The 25,625-nt window shown below is 42.6% G+C and overlaps 1 protein-coding gene across 4 annotated transcripts in view; it reads right to left on the minus strand.

Annotated features, from left to right (window-relative positions):
* Window positions 1-13,376, minus strand: part of ncoa5 (nuclear receptor coactivator 5) — a 50,295-nt gene extending 36,919 nt beyond the window's left edge. Inside the window, exons 1-2 of one of the 4 annotated variants that reach the window (XM_033041639.1) lie at window positions 13,170-13,376; window positions 5,165-5,375 (exon numbers count right to left, since the gene is read on the minus strand). In XM_033041639.1, the coding sequence (XP_032897530.1) occupies window positions 5,165-5,357 (193 nt within the window). In that variant the 5' untranslated portion in view covers window positions 5,358-5,375; window positions 13,170-13,376. The remainder of the gene's footprint in view (window positions 1-5,164; window positions 5,376-13,169) is intronic. The other 3 variants (XM_033041638.1, XM_033041641.1, XM_033041640.1) reach the window with 3 other exon arrangements.
* Window positions 13,377-25,625: the final 12,249 nt, after the last annotated feature.

A 25,625-nucleotide genomic window follows, 5' to 3' on the forward strand; every position in this document is an offset into this window, starting at 1 on the left:
TACAAACATACCTCTATCATACATTTCATTGATTCATATATACACACCCAGGTCTTTCCAAACATAGCATTTTTCATTTTTTCACCACAGAAAAAATACACCATTTTATTTTTTTTTCTGCTGAAAATGTACATCTTTGCAAGTTTCCTCATTTTGTCTGCAATGCGCTCATCCATCCAGTTGTCTATATTCCCATGAAGCCTCTCCACATCCAGCACACAACTCAAAGTCATTAAGCTTTATATTGCACTGCAGATACTCCTAATTGAAGTGCACTTGTACAGACATTGGATAAATCAAGTTCACAAACTCATCCTGATAGTCTGCACTGCTTTTCAGCAAGTCACAACAATTACCAAGTGGGCAAATCTAAAGATGGAACAAAGCACGCCTTTAAGTAATATTATCAGGCATGATATTCACCTCCAGAAAAAAAGTAGGAAGTATTGGCTGGGGGCCCTGGAGGCCAGCTAGGCCCCCAGCAGGGTCCAGGGGCAGCGCCCCCGGTGGGGGTTCAGGGGGCTCCTGCATTTTCAATAAATTGAAAGTAATTCCTAAGCTTTCTGCTAGTGGTTTACATAACAGCTTAGAATTTTCCCATCACATAACCAGTAAAATAACCCCCAAAAGGTAAATATTTCATGAAACAACTTACTTCACGCATCTAAATTTTTTTTACAAAGAATATTACCTGAATTTCTAAATTAGCTATTTGTAGAGATACCAAAAGAACACAAAAGTAAAACATACACATCACCTTAGAAAGGTACCATCTCAAGGCATAATTATGCACAATACTGCAAGGCACAGTTAACTGTCAATACACTGATGTCACATCTACAACTCTAAGAAGGTAGAAAACTAAAAAACCTCTGCCAATAACAATGAAAACAAAAATTCCCAATGTAAACAGAAAATCACCAGAACGGAGAGGGGGTAGCCGCTGCCCAGGAGGCAGGTCCCACATCTCTCTAACTCCCACTATCATCACCGGTACCATTCCCTTCCCAGTCGCAGCTCCATATGGGAAACACAAAACACCGTAGTGTTAATATATTTATTTTCCTCACAAGAGAGGAGGGGGAGGGGATCAACGCCCGCAGCCATCACCACTGTCTTAGCTGTCCGGGCCCCAGCCCGCTCTCACGCGCGTGGCCCCGCGTCACACCCGCTCGCGTTCCGGTTCCCTCCGACAAACGGGCACCGTCACAGCTCACATACCGCCGCCGGGCAGATCTCAGTAGCAGCCAGAGAGCGTTGTTGTGTTCCCTCCGCCCATGGCCTCCTGTGTGTGCGTGTGTGTGTGTGTGTGCGCGCGTGCGCCGCTATTGGCTGATCTTGCTGACTTCCATCATGAATCACAAGCTTGCCCGCCTCCAGACCGGTACCTCCACTGACTCCTTCCGTTGCCAACTAAACTGTCAAAATCGGGCACAAAAATTTGAAAAATCTGATTCATTGTTAGGAAAAGAAAAAAGAAAAAAATCGAAATTCAGATTTAAATCGGAAGAATATCATGCCTGTATTATGAAGGCATGTAACTTCCAGCAGCATCCACTAAAATGTACTACTGTGGCATATTTTTCCAGTCCTTTCAGATATTGCCAAACGAATGCAAGTATGAGTTTGACAAATAATGAGAAATCAACCAAATTTCCATATTGCACTCAGGATTTAAATAATTCTACAAATTTCTACAAATGTACCCACATATTATGGGCCATAAATTGTGAAATACATGGTTGGAGGCTTTAGAATCAGCACTGTATGGATAAATTTTAATATAACAACTTTATGAGAACAATGGCTTTAGATTTTCCATATGTTAGCTATAGATAACAAATTAGTTGAGTTCAGTTTATTGTCATGTGTGCAATCCAGTCAGCCGAATTAGCTGATTTATTTGTTCGCCAGTTTCAAAATTGGGTATTCTAATTAGTGATCATGTTATATCAAAACAATATGTTTATCTATGGTGTGAAAACCAGATTGTGTCGTATTGGAACAAAAAAAAAGCTGTTGGAAGAAATCAACAGGTCAGGCAGCATCTGGAAAGGGGGCAGTCGCCATTTTCACCTGAGACCCTTCATCTGGATCCCAAAACGTCCGGTGTCCACTTTCTTTCACAGATACTGTTTGGGCCACTGAGTAGCTCTCCAAAGTGACATACTGATAACTCAGGTTCATAGATCAGTGCCAATGCATAGTGCAAGAATGACTGACATCCCCACATTAACGTTTTCCTCTTTCCTTCCGTAATTTAAAACCATATTATGGGTGTCACCAACAATTCAGCATTAAATGAAAAGCCAAAAGTTCAAACGTTCTTAATGAAGTCTCTTCCTGCTCGCAAATTCTCCATTATTCATTTCAAGAAATTGAAATCTCCGGATTTTATCTCCTTTCATAAAATTGCAAAGGCTAGCCTTGATGATTGCCCTTTACCATTTATATATAATAACCAAAGAAGCTTGTCCAATCCTTTAGAGAAATTCAAAAATCAGATGTCAGTCCTGGTTGAAATAGTGTCCTTTCTGTGTTAGTTGACCAAAATATAAAGACTTCCTTTGTGCAACGCATCTCCAATTGAAGTGCACGTGATAGTTTGAGGAAATATCTGAAAATTAGTACACAAATAAATGGCAGATTTGCCACAGCTTAAGAGAATTTCATCTTTGCTGTACTATTATTTAATTGTGTAATTATTTAATTGTGCAACAGACTCAAGACACGAATATCAGGTAAGCATTCAATATAATATATTTTATATATATTGAATAAAATTTATATATATATATATATAAATAAAAATGTGAAAATGTCATAGGCTCAAGATATAATTAAGTTGCTATTCATATATTCATATAGCAAGTCAAATTTCCACCGGAAGAAATGGCAGGCTTGCAAAGCCTAATATTTATGCTTACTTTAATTCCCTTAAATTTTATAAGATGATTCTTGTTTGTAATTGTTGATTATGTGCGCAGTCCAATATTTATTTCATAAGGTAATGGATAGCCAAGTTAATTAAAATTTGCTTTCTGGCCCTCAGAATTCTTTCAGCTGGCTTAATGGCCAATCACTTTAATTATATACCTTGTGTCCCAGGGATCTAGTTAAACTAAAAAACAAATCAGAACCTGGCATTGTTATATCTTTGTAGTTACTTTAGGAATCCAGCTGGAAGCTTATTTTAATTGATGGTCGGTGTACATTGTGGAATCTTACATTTCCAAAAAATTAATTATTATTTCATATTTTCAAATTAAATGCAAAATCACCCTTCATTACTAGTGGATATGTAATGACTATATAAGCCCGTGGTAGATACCTGGCTCATCCACTTTGAAATGGATTCCACCCCAATCCCCAAGACATGAGTGTCAGCAAGGCGAAACATTTGCCTTGCAGTTCTGAAATTATTTAATATTAGACTAGATTGGGGTGGGGATCTGTGATAAAGGCTATAATACCTTTCTGGCAAAATTTGATCAGAAGTAATCCAAGATACTGGGACAACTAGGCTATTAAAAAACATGTCTGAGAGTCTGGTGAGATAACTAATTGAATCAAAGAAATTTGGAAGCACTGTTTATTCAGTCTCATTTTAAAACCACACCCATAATACAATCCCCAAATTACTCCAATGCAAAGTATAGTTTCCATAGAAGTACCAAATTAAACTTATTTTCTTGCATGTGGATTTTCTTCTCATATATTGGTGATCTGGTCATAAAATTCTCTCAAACATAATAACTTTTCACTTAATGTTATATTTTCCAAGATGTACATCATAATTACAGAATATCTCCAGTTCCTCCTTTCACTGTGTTAATATTTCCCGCAGAGATCCACTGCAATCTCAGAAGCACGTCAAAACACGTCCATCCATGTCAGTTGATACCAATGTAAGGAATCAACCACAAAAGCAATCACAACCTAGTGTTCTCGCACAAGTCCATTCCAGAGGTCATTGGACAAAATGACCTTAAATTTGTTGAAGATCAGTCAGGAACTGTATTTCGGTAATTAGAATTATGTACATCAAGAGGTTTGGCAGCCAATATATCAGAATTAAATGAACTTCCATCACAGCATAACTGTTTTGTTAGCTATTGTGTTTAGAATCGAATATTTTAAGGACACCATGAGCCAGAAACAAATAAGTATTTCCCACTGGCACTTAAAAAGATCAAACCTGGTGAATTATTTCATTACTTGTTTTGAATAATATTAAATGTGGCTCTTTGATCAGATTCAGTTATCAGAGATGCAATAAGTGAATTCATCTTTCCTTATCTTGGCATTTTGACAAGCTTGATGAAAACAGATTCAAACCTCCAAAATTATAGTAACAGATGAGACATCACTCGTGGCTGATCTTCAAGTAGAATATTAAAATCAAACTTAAACTGATGGCGGATTCCACACTTCAAATCACAGATTAAGAATGTTAGTTTCCAACAGACAACTAGTTTAGTCATACCAGAGTATGAAATGTCCACGTTGAACCAAAAAAGAATTGATCGTATAAGGAAGATGAATGTTGCGTAAAACTTTAATGCAGCACGTTAATTGCAACTCTTGGGCTTGCTGGTGAAAAATATGATATTTTGTTCCTGTTTGACTAAGTGTTTGGAAATGGGATTAGTATACTTCAGAATAGAAAAGGAAGCACAATTCAGCCATCCATTTCCAAGTTTTCCTGCATGACTGCTCCAAATCTTGGACTGTGCCCCCTATACGTTGACTTTGGTTGTTAGAATGGTAAAGTCTATTTAATGCATCACACCAATTCAAAGAATCAAACTTACCTCAAGCCACATGAAATGTTTAAAAAAAAACTCCTTTCCCCAATATTTAGGAATATCCATTACAAGCAATGGGAATTCAGAGTTGTGCAAACATGGACAAATGAATGATTCAAACAGATTTTAGCACATTGCTCCACCAAATCAAGAAATAGCGATAAATAAGAAAATTCCAGTCCGTGCTTTCCAGCTGCAATTTACTAACTTGGGAGCAAAGAGTCAACAAATGATACTGAATTTCCAGAAGATAACACAGTTTAATTCTGGTAGCATACCTTTCAAACGGTAAAAGGTAGGACATTAGAAGCAAGCACCAGATTCAGTTGGATAGTCTAATGTTTCCAGATACTAACCATTTATCTTGCCATATTTAAGGAACATTTCCTCCAAATCCTTCCTCACCATGGAGTCGGTGGGCAAATTTCCAACAAAAACACGCCTCTCAAGATCTCGAGGATCAGCACTGTCAGTCTTGTTACTTGCTCCCCGGTCACCACGCATTCTACGTTCTCGGGACGGACTTCTGCTTCTTCTCCGGGACATCATTTAGAATCCTTTTACGGGCTTTACCACGTGAAACAAAAAAGAGAAAATTTCCATTTGCATTAGATTATAAGTTTGAGGAGAAGTCGTTAGCAAAAAGAGTCCTGTAAGTTACATCAGAAGTTATGCAAAATTGGGTTTGGGGCCACCACATTAAGACTATGTTATGTGGTGAAATGCCAGCAGTTAGTAGACAGGAATCACTAGGTTTGTTTTATACAGCTCAGTTTTAAATTTGGTGCCTTGGATATGAAGCACAATTATAAATTAATTTGAGATGTTATTTCAATGAAGTGTGCAATAATACTACCGATGCAGTTCTCCTACCTTGTCTCAAAAATCAATGTCGAAAATAATAGTTAACTGCAATCAATGACCTGTTTCCGGATCATAGTAGAATAGAAAATTATGAATTTTATGTCTCTGTGTTGGATCGATTGATTCATTTGCTGGTGTATATTCCGTATAAATACCAAATAATTTCCTGACAATACCTACCTTATTTTATTATTTTTTGACATTCTACCAAAAACTTAATCTACATTGATAGCATAAAGATTTCTTTTGCCAACACTTAAAAAGAATTAATAGAATAGTGTGTTTAGAATAAGGACAAAAAACAGGTTTGAACGTGAAGTAATTGCTGAATTATTCACAAGAAATTTTATGTAAGAAATTGGTGACAAGTTAACTCACTACATTAGTAACAACATATCCAGTAAACAATTTCACACATGGATTAGTACTACAACGATGATCCGTTCACTAGTTTTGCTCAAGTAAACGCAAAGCCAAACTCAACTATTTCGTTAAAACAATCTTAGTATATACATACACCCAATAACTTATTTTGACTGACAATTTGCTCCGGAAGTGGCGACGCTGCCCTAGCAGCTGCGGCTCGCCTGCACTCAGTTTGTTTCAGTTTTATTTTAGTTGTGTATGTGTGGGGGGGGGGGGGGGGGAGAAACGGTTTTAGTCTCTTCCTTCGGGGGGGATGCGACCTTTTCTTGTCGTCCCCCCATCTTCGTCTCCGCTGAGGCCTAACGGCGGAGTTGGCGGCCTCCAACTGGGACCGACCTCGAGGCTCCGGAGGCAGAGCCAGCCAGGACTTACCAAGTTGGCCGACTTCGGGGCTGTGGCGGCGGCGGCCCGACTTCGGGGCTGTGGCGACGACCCGACTTCGGAGGCTCGGCCACGGGCCCAGTGGACGATAACGTCTGGAGCTCGCAGGTCACAGGTTGGTGACCTGTTCTCCGGAGCTCCCGCAACAACAGCTTCGACCGCCCCGGGCCGCGGAGTTTGAACCAGCCCGTTTGCGGTGCTCGGATTCAGCCGTGGGACTTACCATCACCCGGTGGGGTCACAACATCGGAAGCTTGGATCACCTCAACGCAGAGGGAGAACAAGGAGGTAAGAGACAAGGACTTAAGACTTTTGCCTCCCATCACAGTGAGGAGGGCCTGGTGGACTCAGTGTGGTGGATGTTAAATCTGTGTTTATTGTGTGTTTTGTTATTTTTATTCTATGTTATTACTGCATGGCACGAAATTTTGTTCAGACTGAAAAGTCTGAATGACAATAAAGGATACTTGATACATGAATTTCTACAGATTACAGTACCCACAAGTAAATCAAAATGCTGTTCGATTTAACCATCACTGCAATAGATAATTAATGTAAAAAATTAAAGTTAACCGCAACCGATGACCTGTCATCGGATCATAGTAGAATAGAAAATTATGAAATGATGGTCTGTGTGCTGAATTTTGCCACCCTGCGCCTTGAATTTTACTCTAAAACATGAAACACACTACATAGGAATCTGTTCAACATAAAAAAACTTCAGGGCGCTCATCTCTCATTAACCAAACGAAAATAGTGAAAGCCATCTCCATTACTAGTCTGATCACAAAATAATGACACCTGTTTTAAAGCTATTTTCATAATCAGGTATCCGCTTGGTCCAGTGAACAAACCGATTCGGTGCTCATGGCTGCTGGAAGGACTATGGGCCATTTAAAATCAAGACTGTTTTGACATGTGGGAAATTGAGTCATTTCAACATTTGCCCATCGCTATGTTCAATTAAAAAAAATTTGATCTTAGATGTGTGTAAAATCATGAAAAGAATAGATCGGGTGGATGCACAGCGTATCCTGTCCAGAGTAGGTGAATCAAGGAAGTAGGTTTATGGTTAAGGGGAACAGATTTAATAGGAATCTGCTGGGGTGTAACTTTTTCACAAAAAGGGTGGTGGGTGTATGGAACAAACTGCCAGAGGAGGTAGTTGAGGCAAGGACTATCCCAACATTTAAAAAACAGTTAGATAGGTACATGGATAAGACAGGTTGGAGGGATATGGGCCAAACGATGGCAGGTGAGACTAGTATAGCTGGGGCATGTTGGCCTGTGTGGGCTGAAGGGCCCGTTTCCAAGCTGTATTATTGTATGTCTCCAATTGCATTCTTGCGCAAAGTATACTGGATGTATTATGTATTCTAGAAGAGAACTGTTCAGGTATAAAATTAATACCCAGCCACGTCCAACCCAAACCTGTATCAAGAATTCATACAGTACTGATTCCCATACCCAACATGTAGTTATGTCACACTCAGGAAGCAAGCCTTTATATCAGAAGCCCAACCCCGATACTGCATTTTATCTTTTACTCCAGTCCAGCAGACTTTTTTTCCAAACAAATTTAGTTTAGACAAAATAAGGCTGTCTTACACAATTGAAAATAAGAATATAAAGAATATAACACAAAAACATAAATTGGAGATGGAGCCAGTGGGCCATTGTTTCTTGCACAATCATTCAATAAGATCACGAGCAAATAGTTATTAATCAGACCACACATTAACTGGAACATTACGTATTTCAGAAAGCCTGACAAAAAAAAAATTAGATCGATTTTAGATCATTTTAAATGCTGATCAATTAAGCATAATTATGTAATTATTCAAATCAGTTACTCTTGTACATCCATGTTACAAATCCAATGCCTTCTGTCTATACCAACACTCAGCGTTAATCAGTTTCCACCCCCCTCAATACCTACTAGCTCCTTTGAATAAAACAAAAACCTGATACCTAAGCATTCATTAAATTACACAAAAATGTTCAGGAAAAGTAAACAATGTGACAGCTTTCCTGCTAAGTACACTTTACCAACCATTTATAGGAAAATCATTCCAATCATATCCTGAACTAGTAAGATCAAGGGCATTTATTTACACAGAATTTTCAAGAAAGTTAGATTTAGCTTAGGGCTAAATGAATCATGGGATATGGGAAAAAAGCAGGAACGGGGTACTGATTTTAAATATCAGCCATGATCATTAGCTGGCTCAAAGGGCCGAATGGCCTACTCGTGCACCTATTTTTCTGTTTCTAATTAACCTAGCCCCATCCAAACCGAGCCTAAAGACTGAAACAAAATAGGTATTTTCAAGCTTGAACCAAGCTCTATCTCCCAATGACCCACTAAACTCATACCAAATACCACAAAAGTCACACTTAATTTAAAATAGGAAATGAACTCATACTACAGAAGAGAGGACCATGGGAGGTAACAAAAAATCAGTCTTGTCAAACAAAATGAGCATTAACCTTCACAACAAATAAGCTAATGGATATATTTTGCTGTTTAATATCATAACACATATAATTTCAAAGCACTTGAAATGTTCAGTGGCATAGGTATGAATTTTGTATTGAATAAATTGCTCTTGAATGGAAAATCAAATTCAACAGTTAAGCACCAACATTCCAGAGAATGTAACTCAAGTAGGCCATCAGCAGTCATTGCTAAAGTTACAAAGAATATTGTAAACGTTAAGATTTAAGATGTACACACCATTGAGGATAAATGGGGATACTGTTGATAGGGTGCGCTGTTTTAAATACCTGGGAGTCCACATCTCTAAGGATATGACATGGACATCACACGCTGCAGCACTCGTGAGTAAGGCAAGACAGCGCCCTTACCACCTCAGGCAATTGAGGAAATTCAAAGTGTCTCTGAGGATCCTCCAGTGCTTCTACTCAGCAGCTGTGGAAAGCATCCTGTCCAGAAATATCACGATTTGATTTGGGAACTGCTCTGCCCAGGACAAGAAGGCTCTGCAGAGAGTAGTGCGTTCGGCTGAACGCACTATGGGAACTTCACTCGCCCCTCTGCAGGATCTATACATCAGAAGGTGTAACTCCAGAGCCAATAAGATCATGGGAGACCCCTTCCACCCCTACAACGGACTGTTCCAGTTGCTACGGTCAGGCAAACGCATCCGTAGTCATGCTGTGAGAACGGAGAGGTTGAGAAGGAGTTTCTTCCCAGAGGTCATTAGGACTCTAAACTCTTACCTCACCAGGGACTAACTTTACTGTAACATTCTACTGTTTTTTTTTTAAATTGCTGTGTTTTTCCTTTTTCCTTCCTCCCACAATAAAAGAATATGTGATTCTGTTCCATTGTTTGTAGTTTGTTTGTTTTTTGCACAAAGTCCGCGAGCATTGCCACTTTTCATTTCACTGCACATCTCGTATGTGACAAATAAACTTGACTTGATTTGATAAACTTTAGAATTGAATGGATAGGCAAATCAGTTGAACATTATCATAATGTTGAATCAGGCATTAATTTATAATGTGTATGTTCTGCAATAGGCATTTTACAAAGCAGTTACTGCTTAGCCAATCATGAAAATCTACACAATTACTGAAATCTGATTTAACACACTTAGATTAGATTGGAAGATTTAACACACTTGTGAATAACAAAGGCTGCTAGAAGTAAATTCTATTTTTCAAATTTGGAACTTCTCAATTGCTGCAGTCACAACCTGTGATTTTAAGTAATATGACAAATCCAAACTTTTCCAGATAATAAAATTGAAGCAGAACTCAAACGAAAAACGTACTGTATTGTAATTTAAACATAAAGTACCAAAGAGAAACATTTTTAGAGGGAAGAGAAAAAAACCTATCCAAGACACCTTTGCAGAAACCAGTGCAAAAGATAAATGTTCTGCTCCTGCCGATTAAGTAGAATGCTCACCACCCTCTCCCAACCCACCATGCAATATTCCGCACCTCAATCTGGAAATTGCTAATCGATCCAAAAGTAAGTTGTGCTCCGATTCACTGAAGGGTCTCGTCCCCAAACGACACCCCCACTTTTTGTGTCATTCTGTATGATTGTTGCTATCATTTGCAATTATAAATTCTCCGCCAATTCATGCAATCACAAGAATACTTTATAAGGGGGTTGCACGTAAGGTCACTGGATCATAGGGCTTGACGCACGAAGCCGCTAAATCCATCTGGAGGACATCCGTCACTTCCGGTATATGTTATTAATGCTAAAAACGCGTACTTTCCTACCTGTTAAAAACCGCCAAAATGTTGAATTTTTGCGCTAAAAAAAATTGTGGGAGTCGGGGTAAGTGTAAGAGACATGTGCCCAACTTTAGAATTCCAAAAGTGAAGCAAAATGAAGGTATAGAGAAGCGAGAACTGAAGGGACTACAGCAGTTAGTGCTTGGTAAACATTAGCCGTGCAGATATCGGAATTGAAAATATTGGGAATTCTCGCGTTTGCTCACTGCATTTCATCAAGTAAGGCATTATTTGTGTTTTTTCTTGATTCCTTTGGTATCTAAAAATTCTCAGAAGTGATAAATCTGGCTGTAAATTTTTCTTCAGATGCGTTTTCATTTTGTATGTAAAAACCCACTTGGGAACGAACCATGGGCGATTTAAAAAAATTACAGCCAGATTTATCACTTCTGAAACTTTTTAGATGCCGAAGGCATCAAGAAAAAACACCTTAGTTGATGAAATGTAGTGAGCAAACGGCCAATGTTCGCCAAGCACTCTGGCTGTTGTTGTCCCTTCAGCTCTCGCTTCTATTTACCGTCATTTCTCCTCACTTTCGGAATTCTGAAGTAGGCTAAATGTCACACACGCTTATCCCGATTTCCATAATTATTTACAGCGCAAAAATTCAGCAGGTTTTAACGGGCCCGCTACGCTAGAAACAATGGTAAGTGCCTACCTGCAGTTCATCGCGTGTAATCCATTTGGAGTAGCGTAGCAACAGTACGGGTCATGGGTCGTGACCCTACTGCCGTGAAACCTCCCTATTAGCCAAGTATGATTTGCATTATACGAGGAACTTCATTTGCCAAGTTAGTCATAATGCAAATAAAAATCAACAGAACACACAAATACATTTTAACATAAACATCCACAACAGTGACTCCTCCACATTCCTCACTGTGATGGAAAATGAAAAAAAGTTCAAATCTCTTCCCTTCTTTGCTCTCCCGCGGTCGGAGGCCTCGAGCCCTTCGTTGACTGGACGATCTTGATTCCCGTGGCCAGCGGCGTTTTGGCCCTCCGCCTCGGGGAGGGGGGGGGTGTCAACTTCCCCGAGCCGGGCGATCGACTCTGCGTCATTGGAGCTCCAGACTAGCCTCTCCCGCGATTGTAAGCTCTCGATGTAAAATCCGCAGGCCGCGGTTGGAGCGATCCCAGGCAAGGGATGGACTCCAATGTTAAGTCCACGGCCCCGCGGTGGGGCTCAAAGTCAGTCCGAGGAGGCCTCCAGTTCCATCGATGGTAGGTCGCAGAGCGACCAGAGATGCGACCCAGAAAACAATCGCATCTCCGGCAAGGTAAGAAACGGAAAAAAAAAGTTTCACTCGACTCTCCCTCCCCCCACCTAAAACAAACCGGAGAACATTTACACCGACTTTTAAAACGCACTAAAAAAAATTTAGAAGACGAAAAAAACAGACAGACGAACACCATCGACGTCACTTTGACATGTCATTACGGGGTCCAGAGTGGCGCACTTCCTTCTAACAGTGAACATGAGCTCCCTTCTCCAAACGTGTGCAGGTGGTGTCCGGCGGTTCCACGTGCAACTTTTCTGAGACTCGCGTTGATTACAGGAATCGTTTCTTGTCAAAAGGCGCGGGAAAAATGAACAGCGTTTTCGCATACGCCAAATATAAATCGTGCCCACGCTCCTCAAGAAACCGTATCCAAAGAGGAATATTTTCAAATTACCCATAAAAAAAGAATGTGGCGAGTCCTCAATAAGCCCCCAGCAGATGTCGTGTGATAGTTTGGTCTGAGTTGTAACGTATAAAATGTACAGGCCCGTGCACACAACGGAAAATCGTTGGCGCGCAGTGTCATATTGCCTATTCTGCCTCATTGTAATCTCAGGAAAAAGACATTAATAATCTCTGCAGTGTCCATGAATAAATACTAGTGGACTGATGAGCGGACACATTTAAAACATCAGAAGCCGTGCTTGGTGTCGGAGTGGAAATTCAGGTACTCCAGTTTTATTCAGTCAAATGCAAAATGAATGCAAGAATAAATGTGAGTGCGTTTTGTTTTCAGTGTGATAATCAGAGTTTGATATTCCGATAAAGAAGCGGACAGCAGCAGTGACTGGGATGAAGCGCCTCCCCCATCTGCTCCCGCCGCCATTTTAAGCTGCTCTGTCCTTCAGGTCGCGTTTCCAAGCGCATCCCCCGCGAAGCGTGGCCCCACTCCGTTTCCCAACCCTGCCAACGCCATCACGTCCCAGCTACTACGATCCACCTCTTCCAACCATCGGCTAGTTCACAGCCGCTCGGCGTCCGGAGCTAAGCTTTGAGTCCGCCATGTTGAGCGCGCAGCTCTTTGTGCGGAGAAAGGCGCCGGCGGCCATTAGACAGCGGCTTTTATTCCAACCGTCAGAAGATCTACTCCCAACACGACTTCGTCACAAACTGCCCGCTGATCTCTTACCGTTAATCAACTTGAAGAAAACTGACGACCAGGGTCGATTGTTGTACGAATGACTCTCCTTGTCTGGACGACAACTAGCCTCATCCGACTTCACCACACTCGCTCTCGGAAGGCGACCAGGGGCTTTCTCTGCGCATGCGTCCTTGTGCACTGTAACCTCCCGCTTGGCCGAATCAGCGGTGACCACGCATGCGCCGATCGCCCCGACTGCGCATGTGCCCGGTTGCGAGGGGGAGGACCTTTGGTGGGTAGGGTGCAGGAAGGAATTGTCGATACTCGTTTACATCGCTCTATGATCTTTGGTTTACACCGAAGATAGATATAAAATGCTGGAGTAACTCAGCGGGACAGGCAGCATCTCTGGGTAGAAGGAAGGGTGACGCTTCGGGTCGAGATCCTACTTCAGACTCGTCTGAGAAAGGGTTTCTACCCGAAATGTGACCCATTCCTTCGATCCAGAGGTGGGTTGAGGGGTGTGGCGAAATGGGTGTGCGATCACAGTGCTTCATGGCAATGGCCATCCTGCAAACGCCATTGAGCAACTATCTGTTGATTTACAAACAACGAACTGCAGATACAGGCTTATGCCAAAGACAGACACAGAATGCTGGAGTAACTCAGCGGGTCAGGCAGCATCTCTGGACAAAAAGGGACGGGTGCCGTTTCGGGTTTGGACCCTTCTTCAGACTGATAGTGTAGCAATATTACAACATTTTGAGATTTAAAAAATCTAGTCTGCAATTTATCCCATCAGATAAAGCATAAAACGAAGTTTAATTTGACACCTAATTCACTTTTATATCTTCAGTATTAAAAAGGTTATGGCCATTTTCATACTCGGAAATTAGCATCTTGTTCCCTATTGCTTTTCCATTGACTTAACTCAAAAGCTGTGATCGAGGACAGTCAAAAGCCCACAACTTTCTTAAAAATTAAGCGAACTGAATGACATTTTCAGTTGTTATAGATTGAAGCATTCTGAAACAAATATGAAACAATCTTACTTGGATGACCTGAATTACAACATATAATTAGTTAGTTACCTCATTGTAGCTAATTATAAAATTCAATTACTAGATCTAAACATCTATCAATTTCTTAAGAAAAGGTTAACATTTTTAAATAGCCTGTGTCCAAATAACATTCACACAAGAATTCTCAATATAACGATTTTTAAATCTCATTGCCATGAATTTATAGGCCAAGTGGAAGGAATTTAGTGTTTAATTCCCGTAAATTAAAGGCCATTTTAATCATCTTGCGAGTGGGATTTTGTGGAACGCGATCGTTTGGAACGTTGCGGTTAAGGTGAATTTAAACCCCGTATCAGCAGGAAAAATACTGCCGGTTCGTATGGGTCCTAAGTCACCTTTTCGCAATGTAAAATTTTGATTAAAGGCATCCTAAGAAGCACGTTTATATGTAAAATAAACGGCTTTCCTTTACCTGTCCCGGACGTGAAATCCGTTCCCGTTTTCGGTGTTGACAGCTTTAGAAGTTGATTTTTAAATTACTCCTGCTATTAAAATATCCAGTGCAGTTTAAAAAAAACTTAATAAAACCGATGTCGGAGCGATTATTCTTCAGCAGCTAAACAGCCCGACAAAAATCGATTTGAACAGGCTGGGAAAAAACGACATTTTAAACCCGCCCCCCCCCCCTCTCAAAGGCGCCAAAGTTGCGCACACAGGCAGTGACAGAACTGTAGCGCCGCTGGAGGTAAGTTTTGTAACATACCTAGATAGTGTGGGGGGGGGGGGGGGGGGGGGAGAAGGAGTGGCGACATTTTTAAGAAGTATAATAAAGTTTAGCAGTCGGTTTTCCTTGGTCCTGAAAACTCCAATGAACCAATCAAAATGCCCGGTCAGCAAAGGAGATTGCCTATGGCTGCTCTCGACTGCCTGTAGCTAAATAGCGACTCCACTGCACTACGAGTTAAAAAGAACCTTGCAGTCAGAAACGGGTGAATTGATCATGGGGAACAAGGACATGGCAGACCAATTGAATAACTACTTTGGTTCTGTCTTCACTAAGGAAGACATAAATAATCTGACGGAAATAGCAGGGGACCGGGGGTCAAATGAGATGGAGGAACTGAGTGAAATCCAGGTTAACCGGGAAGTGGTGTTAGGTAAATTGAATGGATTAAAGGCCAATAAATCCCCAGGGCCAGATAGGCTGCATCCCAGAGTACTTAAGGAAGTAGCCCCAGAAATAGTGGTTGCATTAGTGATAATTTTTCAAAACTCTTTAGATTCTGGAGTAGTTCCTGAGGATTGGAGGGTAGCTAATGTAACACCACTTTTTAAAAAGGGAGGGAGAGAGAAAACGGGGAATTACAGACCAGTTAGTCTAACGTCGGTAGTGGGGAAACTGCTAGAATCAGTTATTAAAGATGGGATAGCAGCACATTTGGAAAGTGGTGAAATCATTGGACAAAGTCAGCATGGATTTATGAAGGGTAAATCATGTCTGACGAATCTTATAGAATTTTTCGAGGATGTAACTAGTAGAGTGGATAAGGGAGAACCAGTGGGTGTGTTATATCTGGACTTTCAGAAGGCTTTCGACAAGGTCCCACATAAGAGATTAGCATACAAACTTAAAGCACACGGTATTGGGGGTTCAGTGTTGATGTGGATAGAGAACTGGCTGGCAGACAGGAAGCAAAGAGTAGGAGTAAACGGGTCCTTTTCACAATGGCAGGCAGTGGCTAGTGGGGTACCGCAAGGCTCAGTTCTGGGACCCCAGCTATTTACGATATATATTAATGATTTGGACGAGGGAATTGAATGCAACATCTCCAAGTTTGCGGATGACATGAAGCTGGGGGGCAGTGTTAGCTGTGAGGAGGCTGCAAGGTGACTTGGATAGGCTGGGTGAGTGGGCAAATGCATGGCAGATGCAGTATAATGTGGATAAATGTGAGGTTATCCACTTTGGTGGCAAAAACAGGAAAGTAGATTATTATCTGAATGGTGGCCGATTAGGAAAGGGGGAGATGCAACGAGACCTGGGTATCATGGTACACCAGTCATTAAAAGTAGGCATGCAGGTGCAGCAGGCAGTGAAGAAGGCGAATGGTATGTTAGCATTCATAGCAAAAGGATTTGAGTATAGGAGCAGGGAGGTTCTACTGCAGTTGTACAGGGTCTTGGTGAGACCAAACCTGGAGTATTGCGTACAGTTTTGGTCTCCTAATCTGAGGAAAGACATTCTTGCTATAGAGGGAGTACAGAGAAGGTTCACCAGACTGATTCCTGGGATGTCAGGACTTTCATATAACCATATAACAATTACAGCACGGAAACAGGCCATATCGGCCCTACAAGTCCGTGCCGAACAACTTTTTACCCTTAGTCCCACCTGCCTGCACTCGTACCATAACCCTCCATTCCCTTCTCATCCATATGCCTATCCAATGTATTTTTAAATGATACCAACGAACCTGCCTCCACCACTTCCACTGGAAGCTCATTCCACACCGCTACCACTCTCTGAGTAAAGAAGTTCCCCCTCATGTTACCCCTAAACTTCTGTCCCTTAATTCTGAAGTCATGTCCTCTTGTTTGAATCTTCCCTATTCTCAAAGGGAAAAGCTGGTCCACATCAACTCTGTCTATCCCTCTCATCATTTTAAAGACCTCTATCAAGTCCCACCTTAACCTTCTGCGCTCCAGAGAATAAAGACCTAACTTATTCAACCTTTCTCTGTAACTTAGTTGTTGAAACCCAGGCAACATTCTAGTAAATCTCCTCTGTACTCTCTCTACTTTGTTGACATCCTTCCTATAATTGGGCGACCAAAATTGTACACCATACTCCAGATTTGGTCTCACCAATGCCTTGTACAATTTTAACATTACATCCCAGCTTCTATACTCAATGCTCTGATTTATAAAGGCTAGCATACCAAAAGCTTTCTTTACCACCCTATCTATATGAGATTCCACCTTCAAGGAACTATGCACGGTTAATCCCAGATCCCTCTGTTCAACTGTATTCTTCAATTCCCTACCATTTACCATGTACGTCCTATTTTGATTTATCCTGCCAAGGTGTAGCACCTCACATTTATCAGCATTAAATTCCATCTGCCATCTTTCAGCCCATTCTTCCAAATGGCCTAAATCACTCTGTAGACATTGGAAATCCTCTTCATTATCCACTTTAGTAAGGCCTTTGACAAGGTTCCTCATGGGAGGTTGGTTAAGAAGGTTCAACTGTTGGGTATAAATGCAGGAGTAGCAAGATGGATTCAACAGTGGCTGAATGGGAGAAGCCAGAGGGTAATGGTGGATGGTTGTTTGTCGGGTTGGAGGCATCATCTTGGTATCATCTGCATACTTACTAATCCAATTTACCACACCTTCATCCAGATCATTGATGTACATGACAAAGAACAAAGGACCCAACACCGATCCCTGAGGCACCCCACTAGTCACCTGCCTCCAACCCGACAAACAACCATCCACCATTACCCTCTGGCTTCTCCCATTCAGCCACTGTTGAATCTAACTTGCTACTCCTGCATTTATACCCAACAGTTGAACCTTCTTAACCAACCTCCCATGAGGAACCTTGTCAAAGGCCTTACTAAAGTCCATATAGACAACATCCACTGCTTTACCCTCGTCAATTTCCCTAGTAACCTCTTCAAAAAATTCAAGAAGATTAGTCAAACATGACCTTCCAGGCACAAATCCATGCTGACTGTTCCTAATCAGACCCTGTTTATCCCAGATGCTTATATATATTATCTCTAAGTATCCTTTTCCATTAATTTGCCCACCACTGAAGTCAAACTAACAGGCCTATAATTGCTAGGTTTACTCTTAGAACCCTTTTTAAACAATGGAACAACATGCGCAGTACGCCAATCCTCGGGGACTATTCCCGTTTCTAATGACATTTGAAATATTTCTGTCATAGCCCCGGCTATTTCTACACTAACTTCCCTCAATGTCCTAGGGAATATCCTGTCAGGACCTGGAGACTTATCCACTTTTATATTTTTCAAAAGTGTCAGTACTTCTTTTACTTTGAAACTCATAGTATCCATAGCTACTCTACTAGTTTCCATTACCTCACATAATTCACTATCCTTCTCCTTGGTGAATACCGAAGAAAAGAAATTGTTCAATATCTCCCCCATCTCTTTTGGCTCTGCAGATAGCTGTCCACTCTGTCTCTCCAATGGACCAATTTTATCCCTCGTTATCCTTTTACTATTAATATAGCTGTAGAAACCCTTTGGATTTACTTTCACCTTACTTGCCAAAGCAATCTCATGTCTTCTTTTAGCTTTTCTAATTTCTTTCTTAAGATTCTTTTTACATTCCTTATACTCCTCAAGCACCTCATTTACTCCATGCTGCCTATAATTATTGTAGATCTCCCTCTTTTTCCAAACAAGATGTCCAATTTCCCATGAAAACCAGGGCTCTTTCCAATTTTTACTGTTTCCTTTCAACCGAACAGGAATATAAAGATTCTGTACTCTTAAAATTTCCCCTTTAAATGTCCTCCATTTCTCTTCTACATCCTTCCCATAAAACAAAATGTCCCAGTTCACTCCTTTTAAATCATTTCGCATCTCATCAAAGTTAGCCTTTCTCCAATCAAAAATCTCAACCCTAGGTCCAGTTCTGACCATCTCCATAATTATATTGAAACTAATGGTATTGTGATCACTGGACCCGAAGTGCTCCCCAACGCATACCTCCGCCACCTGTCCCGTCTCATTTCCTAACAGGAGGTCCAACACTGCCCCTCCTCTAGTAGGTACCTCTATGTATTGCTGCAAAAAACTATCCTGCACACATTTTACAAACTCCAATCCATCCAGCCCATTTACCGAATGTGTTTCCCAGTCTGTGTGGAAAGTTGAAATCTCCCACAATCACTACTTTGTGCTTACTACTAATATTTGCTATCTCCTTACATATTTGCTCTTCCAATTCTCGAATCCCCATTTGGCGGTCTATAATACACCCCTATAAGTGTTGCTACACCTTTCCCACTTCTCAGTTCCACCCAAATAGCCTCCCTAGATGAGCCCTCCAATCTATCCTGCCAAAGCACTGCTGTAATATCTTCCCTGACTAGCAAAGCAACACCTCCACCTCTTGCCCCTCCAATTCTATCACACCTGAAGCAACGAAATCCTGGAATATTTAATTTCCAATCACAGCCCTCCTGCAACCATGTTTCACTGATCACCACAACATCATACTTCCAGGTGTCCATCCAGACTCTAAGCTCATCCACCTTTCTTACAATGCTCCTAGCATTAAAATATGCACATTTAAGAAACTCCCCGCCTCTTATTCTCTGTTTATTTCCTTTTTTTTCTTTCTCCTCTTGTGTCCGACTGCTTCCCTTTTCTGCTTCCTGCCTCCCATTCTGTCTACTAGCTTTCTCTATTTGAGTCCCTCGCCCCAACCATTCTAGTTTAAAGTCTCCCCAGTAGCCCTTGCAAATTTCCCCGCCAGGATATTGGTCCCCCTCGGGTTCAAGTGCAACCCATCCTTTCTGTACAGGTCCCACCTTCCCCAAAAGAAGTCCCAATGATCCAGAAACTTGAATCCCTGCCTTCTGCACCAGTCTTTCAGCCACGCATTTATCCTACACCTCGCTCTATTCCTACTCTCACTGTCGCGTGGCACAGGCAGTAATCCTGAGATTGTTACCTTTTTGGTCCTTTTCCTTAACTCTCCTCCCAACTCCCTAAATCCTCCCTTCAGGACCTCTTCCCTTTTTTTACCTATGTCATTGGTACCTATATGTACCATGACCTCAGGCACCTCTCCCTCTGATTTCAGGATATCTTGGACGCGTTGAGACATGTCCGAGACCTTGGCACTAGGGAGGCAGACCACCATCCTGGTCTCCCGACTGCGTCCACAGAATCGCCTATCCGACCCCCTAACAATAGAGTCCCCAATTACTATTGCCCTCTTCTTTTTGTCCCTACCTTCAGGAGTAACAGGGCCGGTCTCTGTGCTGAAAGACTGGATAGACTCGGTTTGTACTCGCTAGAATTTAGAAGATTGAGGGGGGATCTTATAGAAACTTACAAAATTCTTAAGGGGTTGGACAGGCTAGATGCAGGAAGATTGTTCCCGATGTTGGGGAAGTCCAGAACAAGGGGTCACAGTTTAAGGATAAGGGGGAAATCTTTTAGGACCGAGATGAGGAAAACTTTTTTCACACAGAGAGTGGTGAATCTCTGGAATTCTCTCCCGCAGAAGGTAGTTGAGGCCAGTTCATTGGCTATATTTAAGAGGGAGTTAGATGTGGCCCTTGTGGCTAAAGGGATCAGGGGGTATGGAGAGAAGGCAGGTACAGGATACTGAGTTGGATGATCAGCCATGATCATATTGAATGGCGGTGCAGGCTCGAAGGGCCGAATGGCCTACTCCTGCACCTATTTTCTATGTTTCTATGAACCATGCCGACCAAATTTTTCTTGCAGAAAATTTTCAACATGCTGAAAAAATTTAGGCGACCTAGCTGAGGCCGCCGTGGGTATGCGGAAACTTCCCTGGAGCATGAAGGAGAGTTCCAGTGACCTCATAGGGACTGTTCCACTGCGGCGACCTAATCTGTGAGTTTAGAAATGTTTGCCCTCAACTCAAACTTGCAGCATGGTCGACATGTGATCGCCGCAAAATCACCAATTGAGGTTACACACGCTGACACAGGAGTAAGCTCCACCTCCCGCTGTCCTGTTATCCATCGCCCACTAACCCGATCTTCAACTGGTCCCCTCACTGCCCAGTCTACATTGAAAGACATAGACAGGGCAGTGAATGCCATGCAGTGTCACCCAGCTCAGCAAGTGAGGCCATGTCCTGCTCCCGGCAGCAGTCGGAATTTAAGGATTTGCGGGAAGTGGCTGACATGAGCGAGGCCAGCGAGCGGCAGGTGAGAGATGTTCAGACGGAGAGCACTGCCAGAGGTGAGCGGACCGGCAGAAGGCGCTGAGGTGGTGGCCAGTTCCGCTATCCGGTCCCGGCGGCTGCTCGCAGCCACCCGAGCTACTTCCCTCCCTGGCCATAATGCGGTGGCTCCGTGCCAGGAGTGCCGCGGTAGCGGTGAGTGAGTGAGATACTGGCATGATCCCCGACCCCCTCCTTCCCAATGCTCCTGCCCTGCCCCTGAGCCACATTCATACTTAGTCAGGGCCAATGGCGGCACTTACTAGCGTAACAGGCAACATATCCTGCCTGTGAATGAGCCAACACCACTTCTGTACTATCCTGACCGTACAAGTGTACTTCCATCTACATCAAGCGGCATCGGTCCGCCTGCACCAGCATGACATCCTGTTTCTGAAACAGTTACTTTGCCGATGGCTGCACCACCTCTGCCTGTGCCAAAGTCTCCTGTTCCATCACTGGGAATGCCGTTTCAATCTCCAATGCCTATTACACCACCGATTGTGTCCCCGGAAAATGGAAATGGACTATATCGCACACATGCTGGTCGTGTTTGTAAGCCCACCGTAAAATACCCGGGCGAAGTTTAATCTTCCTCCAGTTTATTGCCATATGTTATGTATGCTTTATATAGCCAGTAGTTTAGTATTTGCATTTAATTCTTTAAGAGGGATGATGTAGATTAGTGTCACTCATACTGTGGCTCCGCCCACAAGCTCATTAGAGAGCCCTTTCTCTCTCGTTTTTAGACTAGTTATGCATGCTGAGATGAAGTTACTTCTGCTGAATTGCTAATAAAGAACTTTGGATTCTTATCACTTTGTGAGAGTATGATCCTAATTCAACAAGCACTGGTAGGTAAATTGACTGCCATTATCAGACAGTAGTTGATATGGAGACCCGTGAACAGAGAAATGGCGTTCCAGCTTCTGGACTATCGCTGCGGAGGTGGGGCTATGGAGTAGATCAATTTCAAACCATCCAGAATACGAGTCAAGTAGAACCAGGTATTGTTTACCATGCCAATCAAAAATGTCAGTTGCTACTGTGGACCATGGGAGGTCGGGAACCGGGTGTGAGAGGTGGTTGTTTTGTTGGAGTGGTGCGTACCGCATAGGACTGTTGCACACCGCATAGGACTCTACCTCCTCATGAATATAATCAGTCATTCCAGGCCAGAAAAACATGCTTATCGATTGTAGAATTGTTGCCTCTGCACCTGGTTGTCCCCCATGGATGGCATCAAAGTACTTGCTGTGAAGGGAGGCAGGAATTACAGCTTTGTGGCCCTTTACGATAATGCCACCTTGTAGTACTAGTTCGTCACGAACGGAGAAGAAGGGCCTGATTGGGAGTGGTAATCTGTATTGCCTTTCTGGCCACCTGTACTGAATGACAGAGGAGAGCGATCGTAAGGTATCGTCAGCAGCAGTCTGGTCTTCCAAACAGGACAAAGTAACATAGTAGACCATCATGACAAAGCTGTCTTCATCCGTGGATGGTTTCTTGCAGGTCTTACGTGGAGCTCACGACAGGCTATCCGCCAAGTTTAAATTCCATTTGGAATATTTTGGAGGACCAAGAAACCAAGAACCAAGTGCATGTCCTTGCCATGTTTGTCAGTTAGCACAATGTCATACTTCTGTAGTTGTAGCATCATGCGTTGGAGGCACGCTGGAACAGCATGTATCGGTTTGTTCCGAATGCTGATTAGGGGTTGATGGTCAGTTTCAATCGTGACCGTTTTTCCGAAGATAAAGTCATTAAACTTATTGCAAGCAAAAACTACCGCTAGCAGCTCCTTTGCAATCTGAACCTAGCGTTGTTCTGTGTCGGTCATGGTGCAAGAAGCATGGGCAACGGGTCTGTTACCGTCCCCGTTGTTTTGGGGGCAAGCTGCTCCAAAACCATACTGGGAGGTGTCACAAATCAGTGTGACAGGTAGCTTAACATCGAAGTAGGTGAGAGAGGGGGCACAAGATATTTAATGTTTAAGAGTGTCAAACGCCCTCTGCTGCTGTTCATGCCAGGACCAAACAGTGTCTTTGTGAGTTAGCTGGCGCAGTGGGGCGATAGTTCAATGAAATTCTGAATGAATTTCCCCAAGTAGTTTACCATGCCAAGGAATCTCTGCAGGCTGTTCACATCTGTGGGTGCTGGTAACTCGTTAATTGCAATAGTCTTTGATGGATTGGGTTTGAGACCGTCAGGACATGCACTTGGCTGATACCCTGTCGCATGGGTACCAACTGGAGACGTGGGTTCGAATCCCACTTCTGACACCATGTTGAATGTGAGACCCGCACACAGAAGTAATAACTCATAGTCTTTATTGCAGTACAAGCGGAGGGAACATTACATGCTTTCATCACCATGGTCTGCATCAAGTCTGTCGGGAGACAGTGACGCACTATCTTCACAGGACTAGCAGTCCAGGGTAGGGATGAAGAGCTGGACTGGACTACAGAAGGAATGTGCAGCATGCATAATTGTGTGGTGATAGATATAGTAAAGACAGACTTATCTACATCCTTCCTCTTAAGGAATTAACATAATAAAATAGATATGATAATCGCATGCAAGATATAGGTACTACTGATTACATGTGGCAGGTATAAGTAAACTGAAGGGAACAACACCAGAGGCAGTTCAAACGTAATCCTGGTACTTTAGGTTAGGCTTGCAGGTGTGACCTGCACATGTATGGTACAGCCCTGCATTTCCTTCCTTCACCGGAGATGTGATCGGTGGTAGAAGAGGTGCAGGAAATTGAAGCAACATCCACGGCGACGAAATTGGAGACCTTGGCAGGGGTCGAGGTGACGTGGTCATGGGCGAAACCAGGAGCGGCTGGCAACGGTGGTATGGTCGGGCCGGTGCCGCTGGATGGGGTTGGAAGTATACTTGTGCGGTTGGGATAATACGGAGGTGGTGCTGGTTTGTTCACAGGCAGGATGTGCTGTCTATTATGTCTGTAGGTGCCGCCGTCGGCATTGACCAGATATGAAAGTGGTTCGGGAGCAATTTCAGATATTACACCGAGGCAGTCGTGACTCTTTTCTGTTTGTAGACAGACCACTTGTCCCTTGGCTAGTGGTGGAAGTGGTCTGCTCGTCTTGCCATACCATCTTTTTTGAACATTTCGTTTTTGTTGAAGCTTGAATTGGATTTCAGGTGGTGTGCGAACTTGCGGTACCAGTGCCTGTTTTTGCCAGACAGTAGTTGATACGGTGACCCGTGAACAGAGAAATGGCTTCTGGACTACCACTGCGGAGGTGTGGCTACGGAGCAGATCAATTTCAAACCATCCGCAATACGAGTCGACTAGAACCAGGTATTGTTTGCCATGCCAAGCAAAAATGTTAGTTGCCACTGTGGACCATGGGAGGTCGGGAGCCCGGGTGTGAGAGAAGTGGTTGCTTTTGTTGGTGTGGTGTCAAACTGTTGCACACCGCACAGGACTCTACCTTCTCACGAATATAATCAGCCATTCCAGGCCAGAAAAACATGCTTTTCGCTCGTAGAATGGTTCCCTCTGCACCTGGGTGTCCCCCATGGACTGCATCAAAGTACTTGCTGTGCAGGGAGGCAGGAATTACAGCTTTATGGCCCTTTACGATAATGCCATCTTGTTGTACTAGTTCGTCACAAATGTAGAAGAAGGTGGTAATAGATATAATAAAGACAGACTAATCTAAACTCGGGTTAGGTGAATCAAAAAACTAGTGAACATAGATATAAATTGAGAGAAAAGTTTTAAAAGGTACCTGAGGTGCAGTATTTTCACAAGAGAGAGGCGAGTGCATGGAATGAACTGCCAGAGGAAGTGGTAGAAGGGGGAATGGATAGGAAAGGCATGAAGGGATGTGGGTCAGGCACAGGTAAGTGGGAATAGTTTGTTTAAGCAACTTTGTTGGCATGGACAAGTTCGAACAAAACTTTTGTTTCCGTGCTATATAGATCTGACTGAGATGAAGAAGAATTCCAGACAGTGTGAAATTTGGCCATCTCAGGGAGCTATGGTTGTGGTGTCATTGAATATTCACAGCAGAATTTGAAAATCCTTTGAACCACAGAGAAGTTAAGGATTGAGGGCAGAAAGAAAGAAAGTAGTGCTGAAGCCATGATTGGATCAACCACTATCATAGTGAAAAGGAGAGCAGGCTCGATTTTTGCCAAAACCTGTTCTATTTCTTACATATTTTTATGACGTGCAGCACAACCATCATTCTAAATGCAATAAATTCTGGCAGCTAATACTTGGGCATCATGAGGTGCTGAAGGTCATCTAGTGCATCCAAAATGTATTCCAGTACATTCTGTAACTGCTGGACCTTGCATATCTCTCACCCTACCATAAGAGTTAAAGTAGGGTACCAACCTGGTTCAATGGCTGTGCAGGGGCATGTTGGAAACTGCATCCAAAAATGAATTACCAACTTGACAAAGCTGCAAAAAAGGCCCACACACATGCTGAAGAGCAAAAAAACTAACTACTGGAAGAACTCAACAA

This window comes from Amblyraja radiata, chromosome 23 (genome assembly GCF_010909765.2).
Source record: "Amblyraja radiata isolate CabotCenter1 chromosome 23, sAmbRad1.1.pri, whole genome shotgun sequence".
Classification (NCBI taxonomy): Eukaryota; Metazoa; Chordata; class Chondrichthyes; order Rajiformes; family Rajidae; genus Amblyraja; species Amblyraja radiata.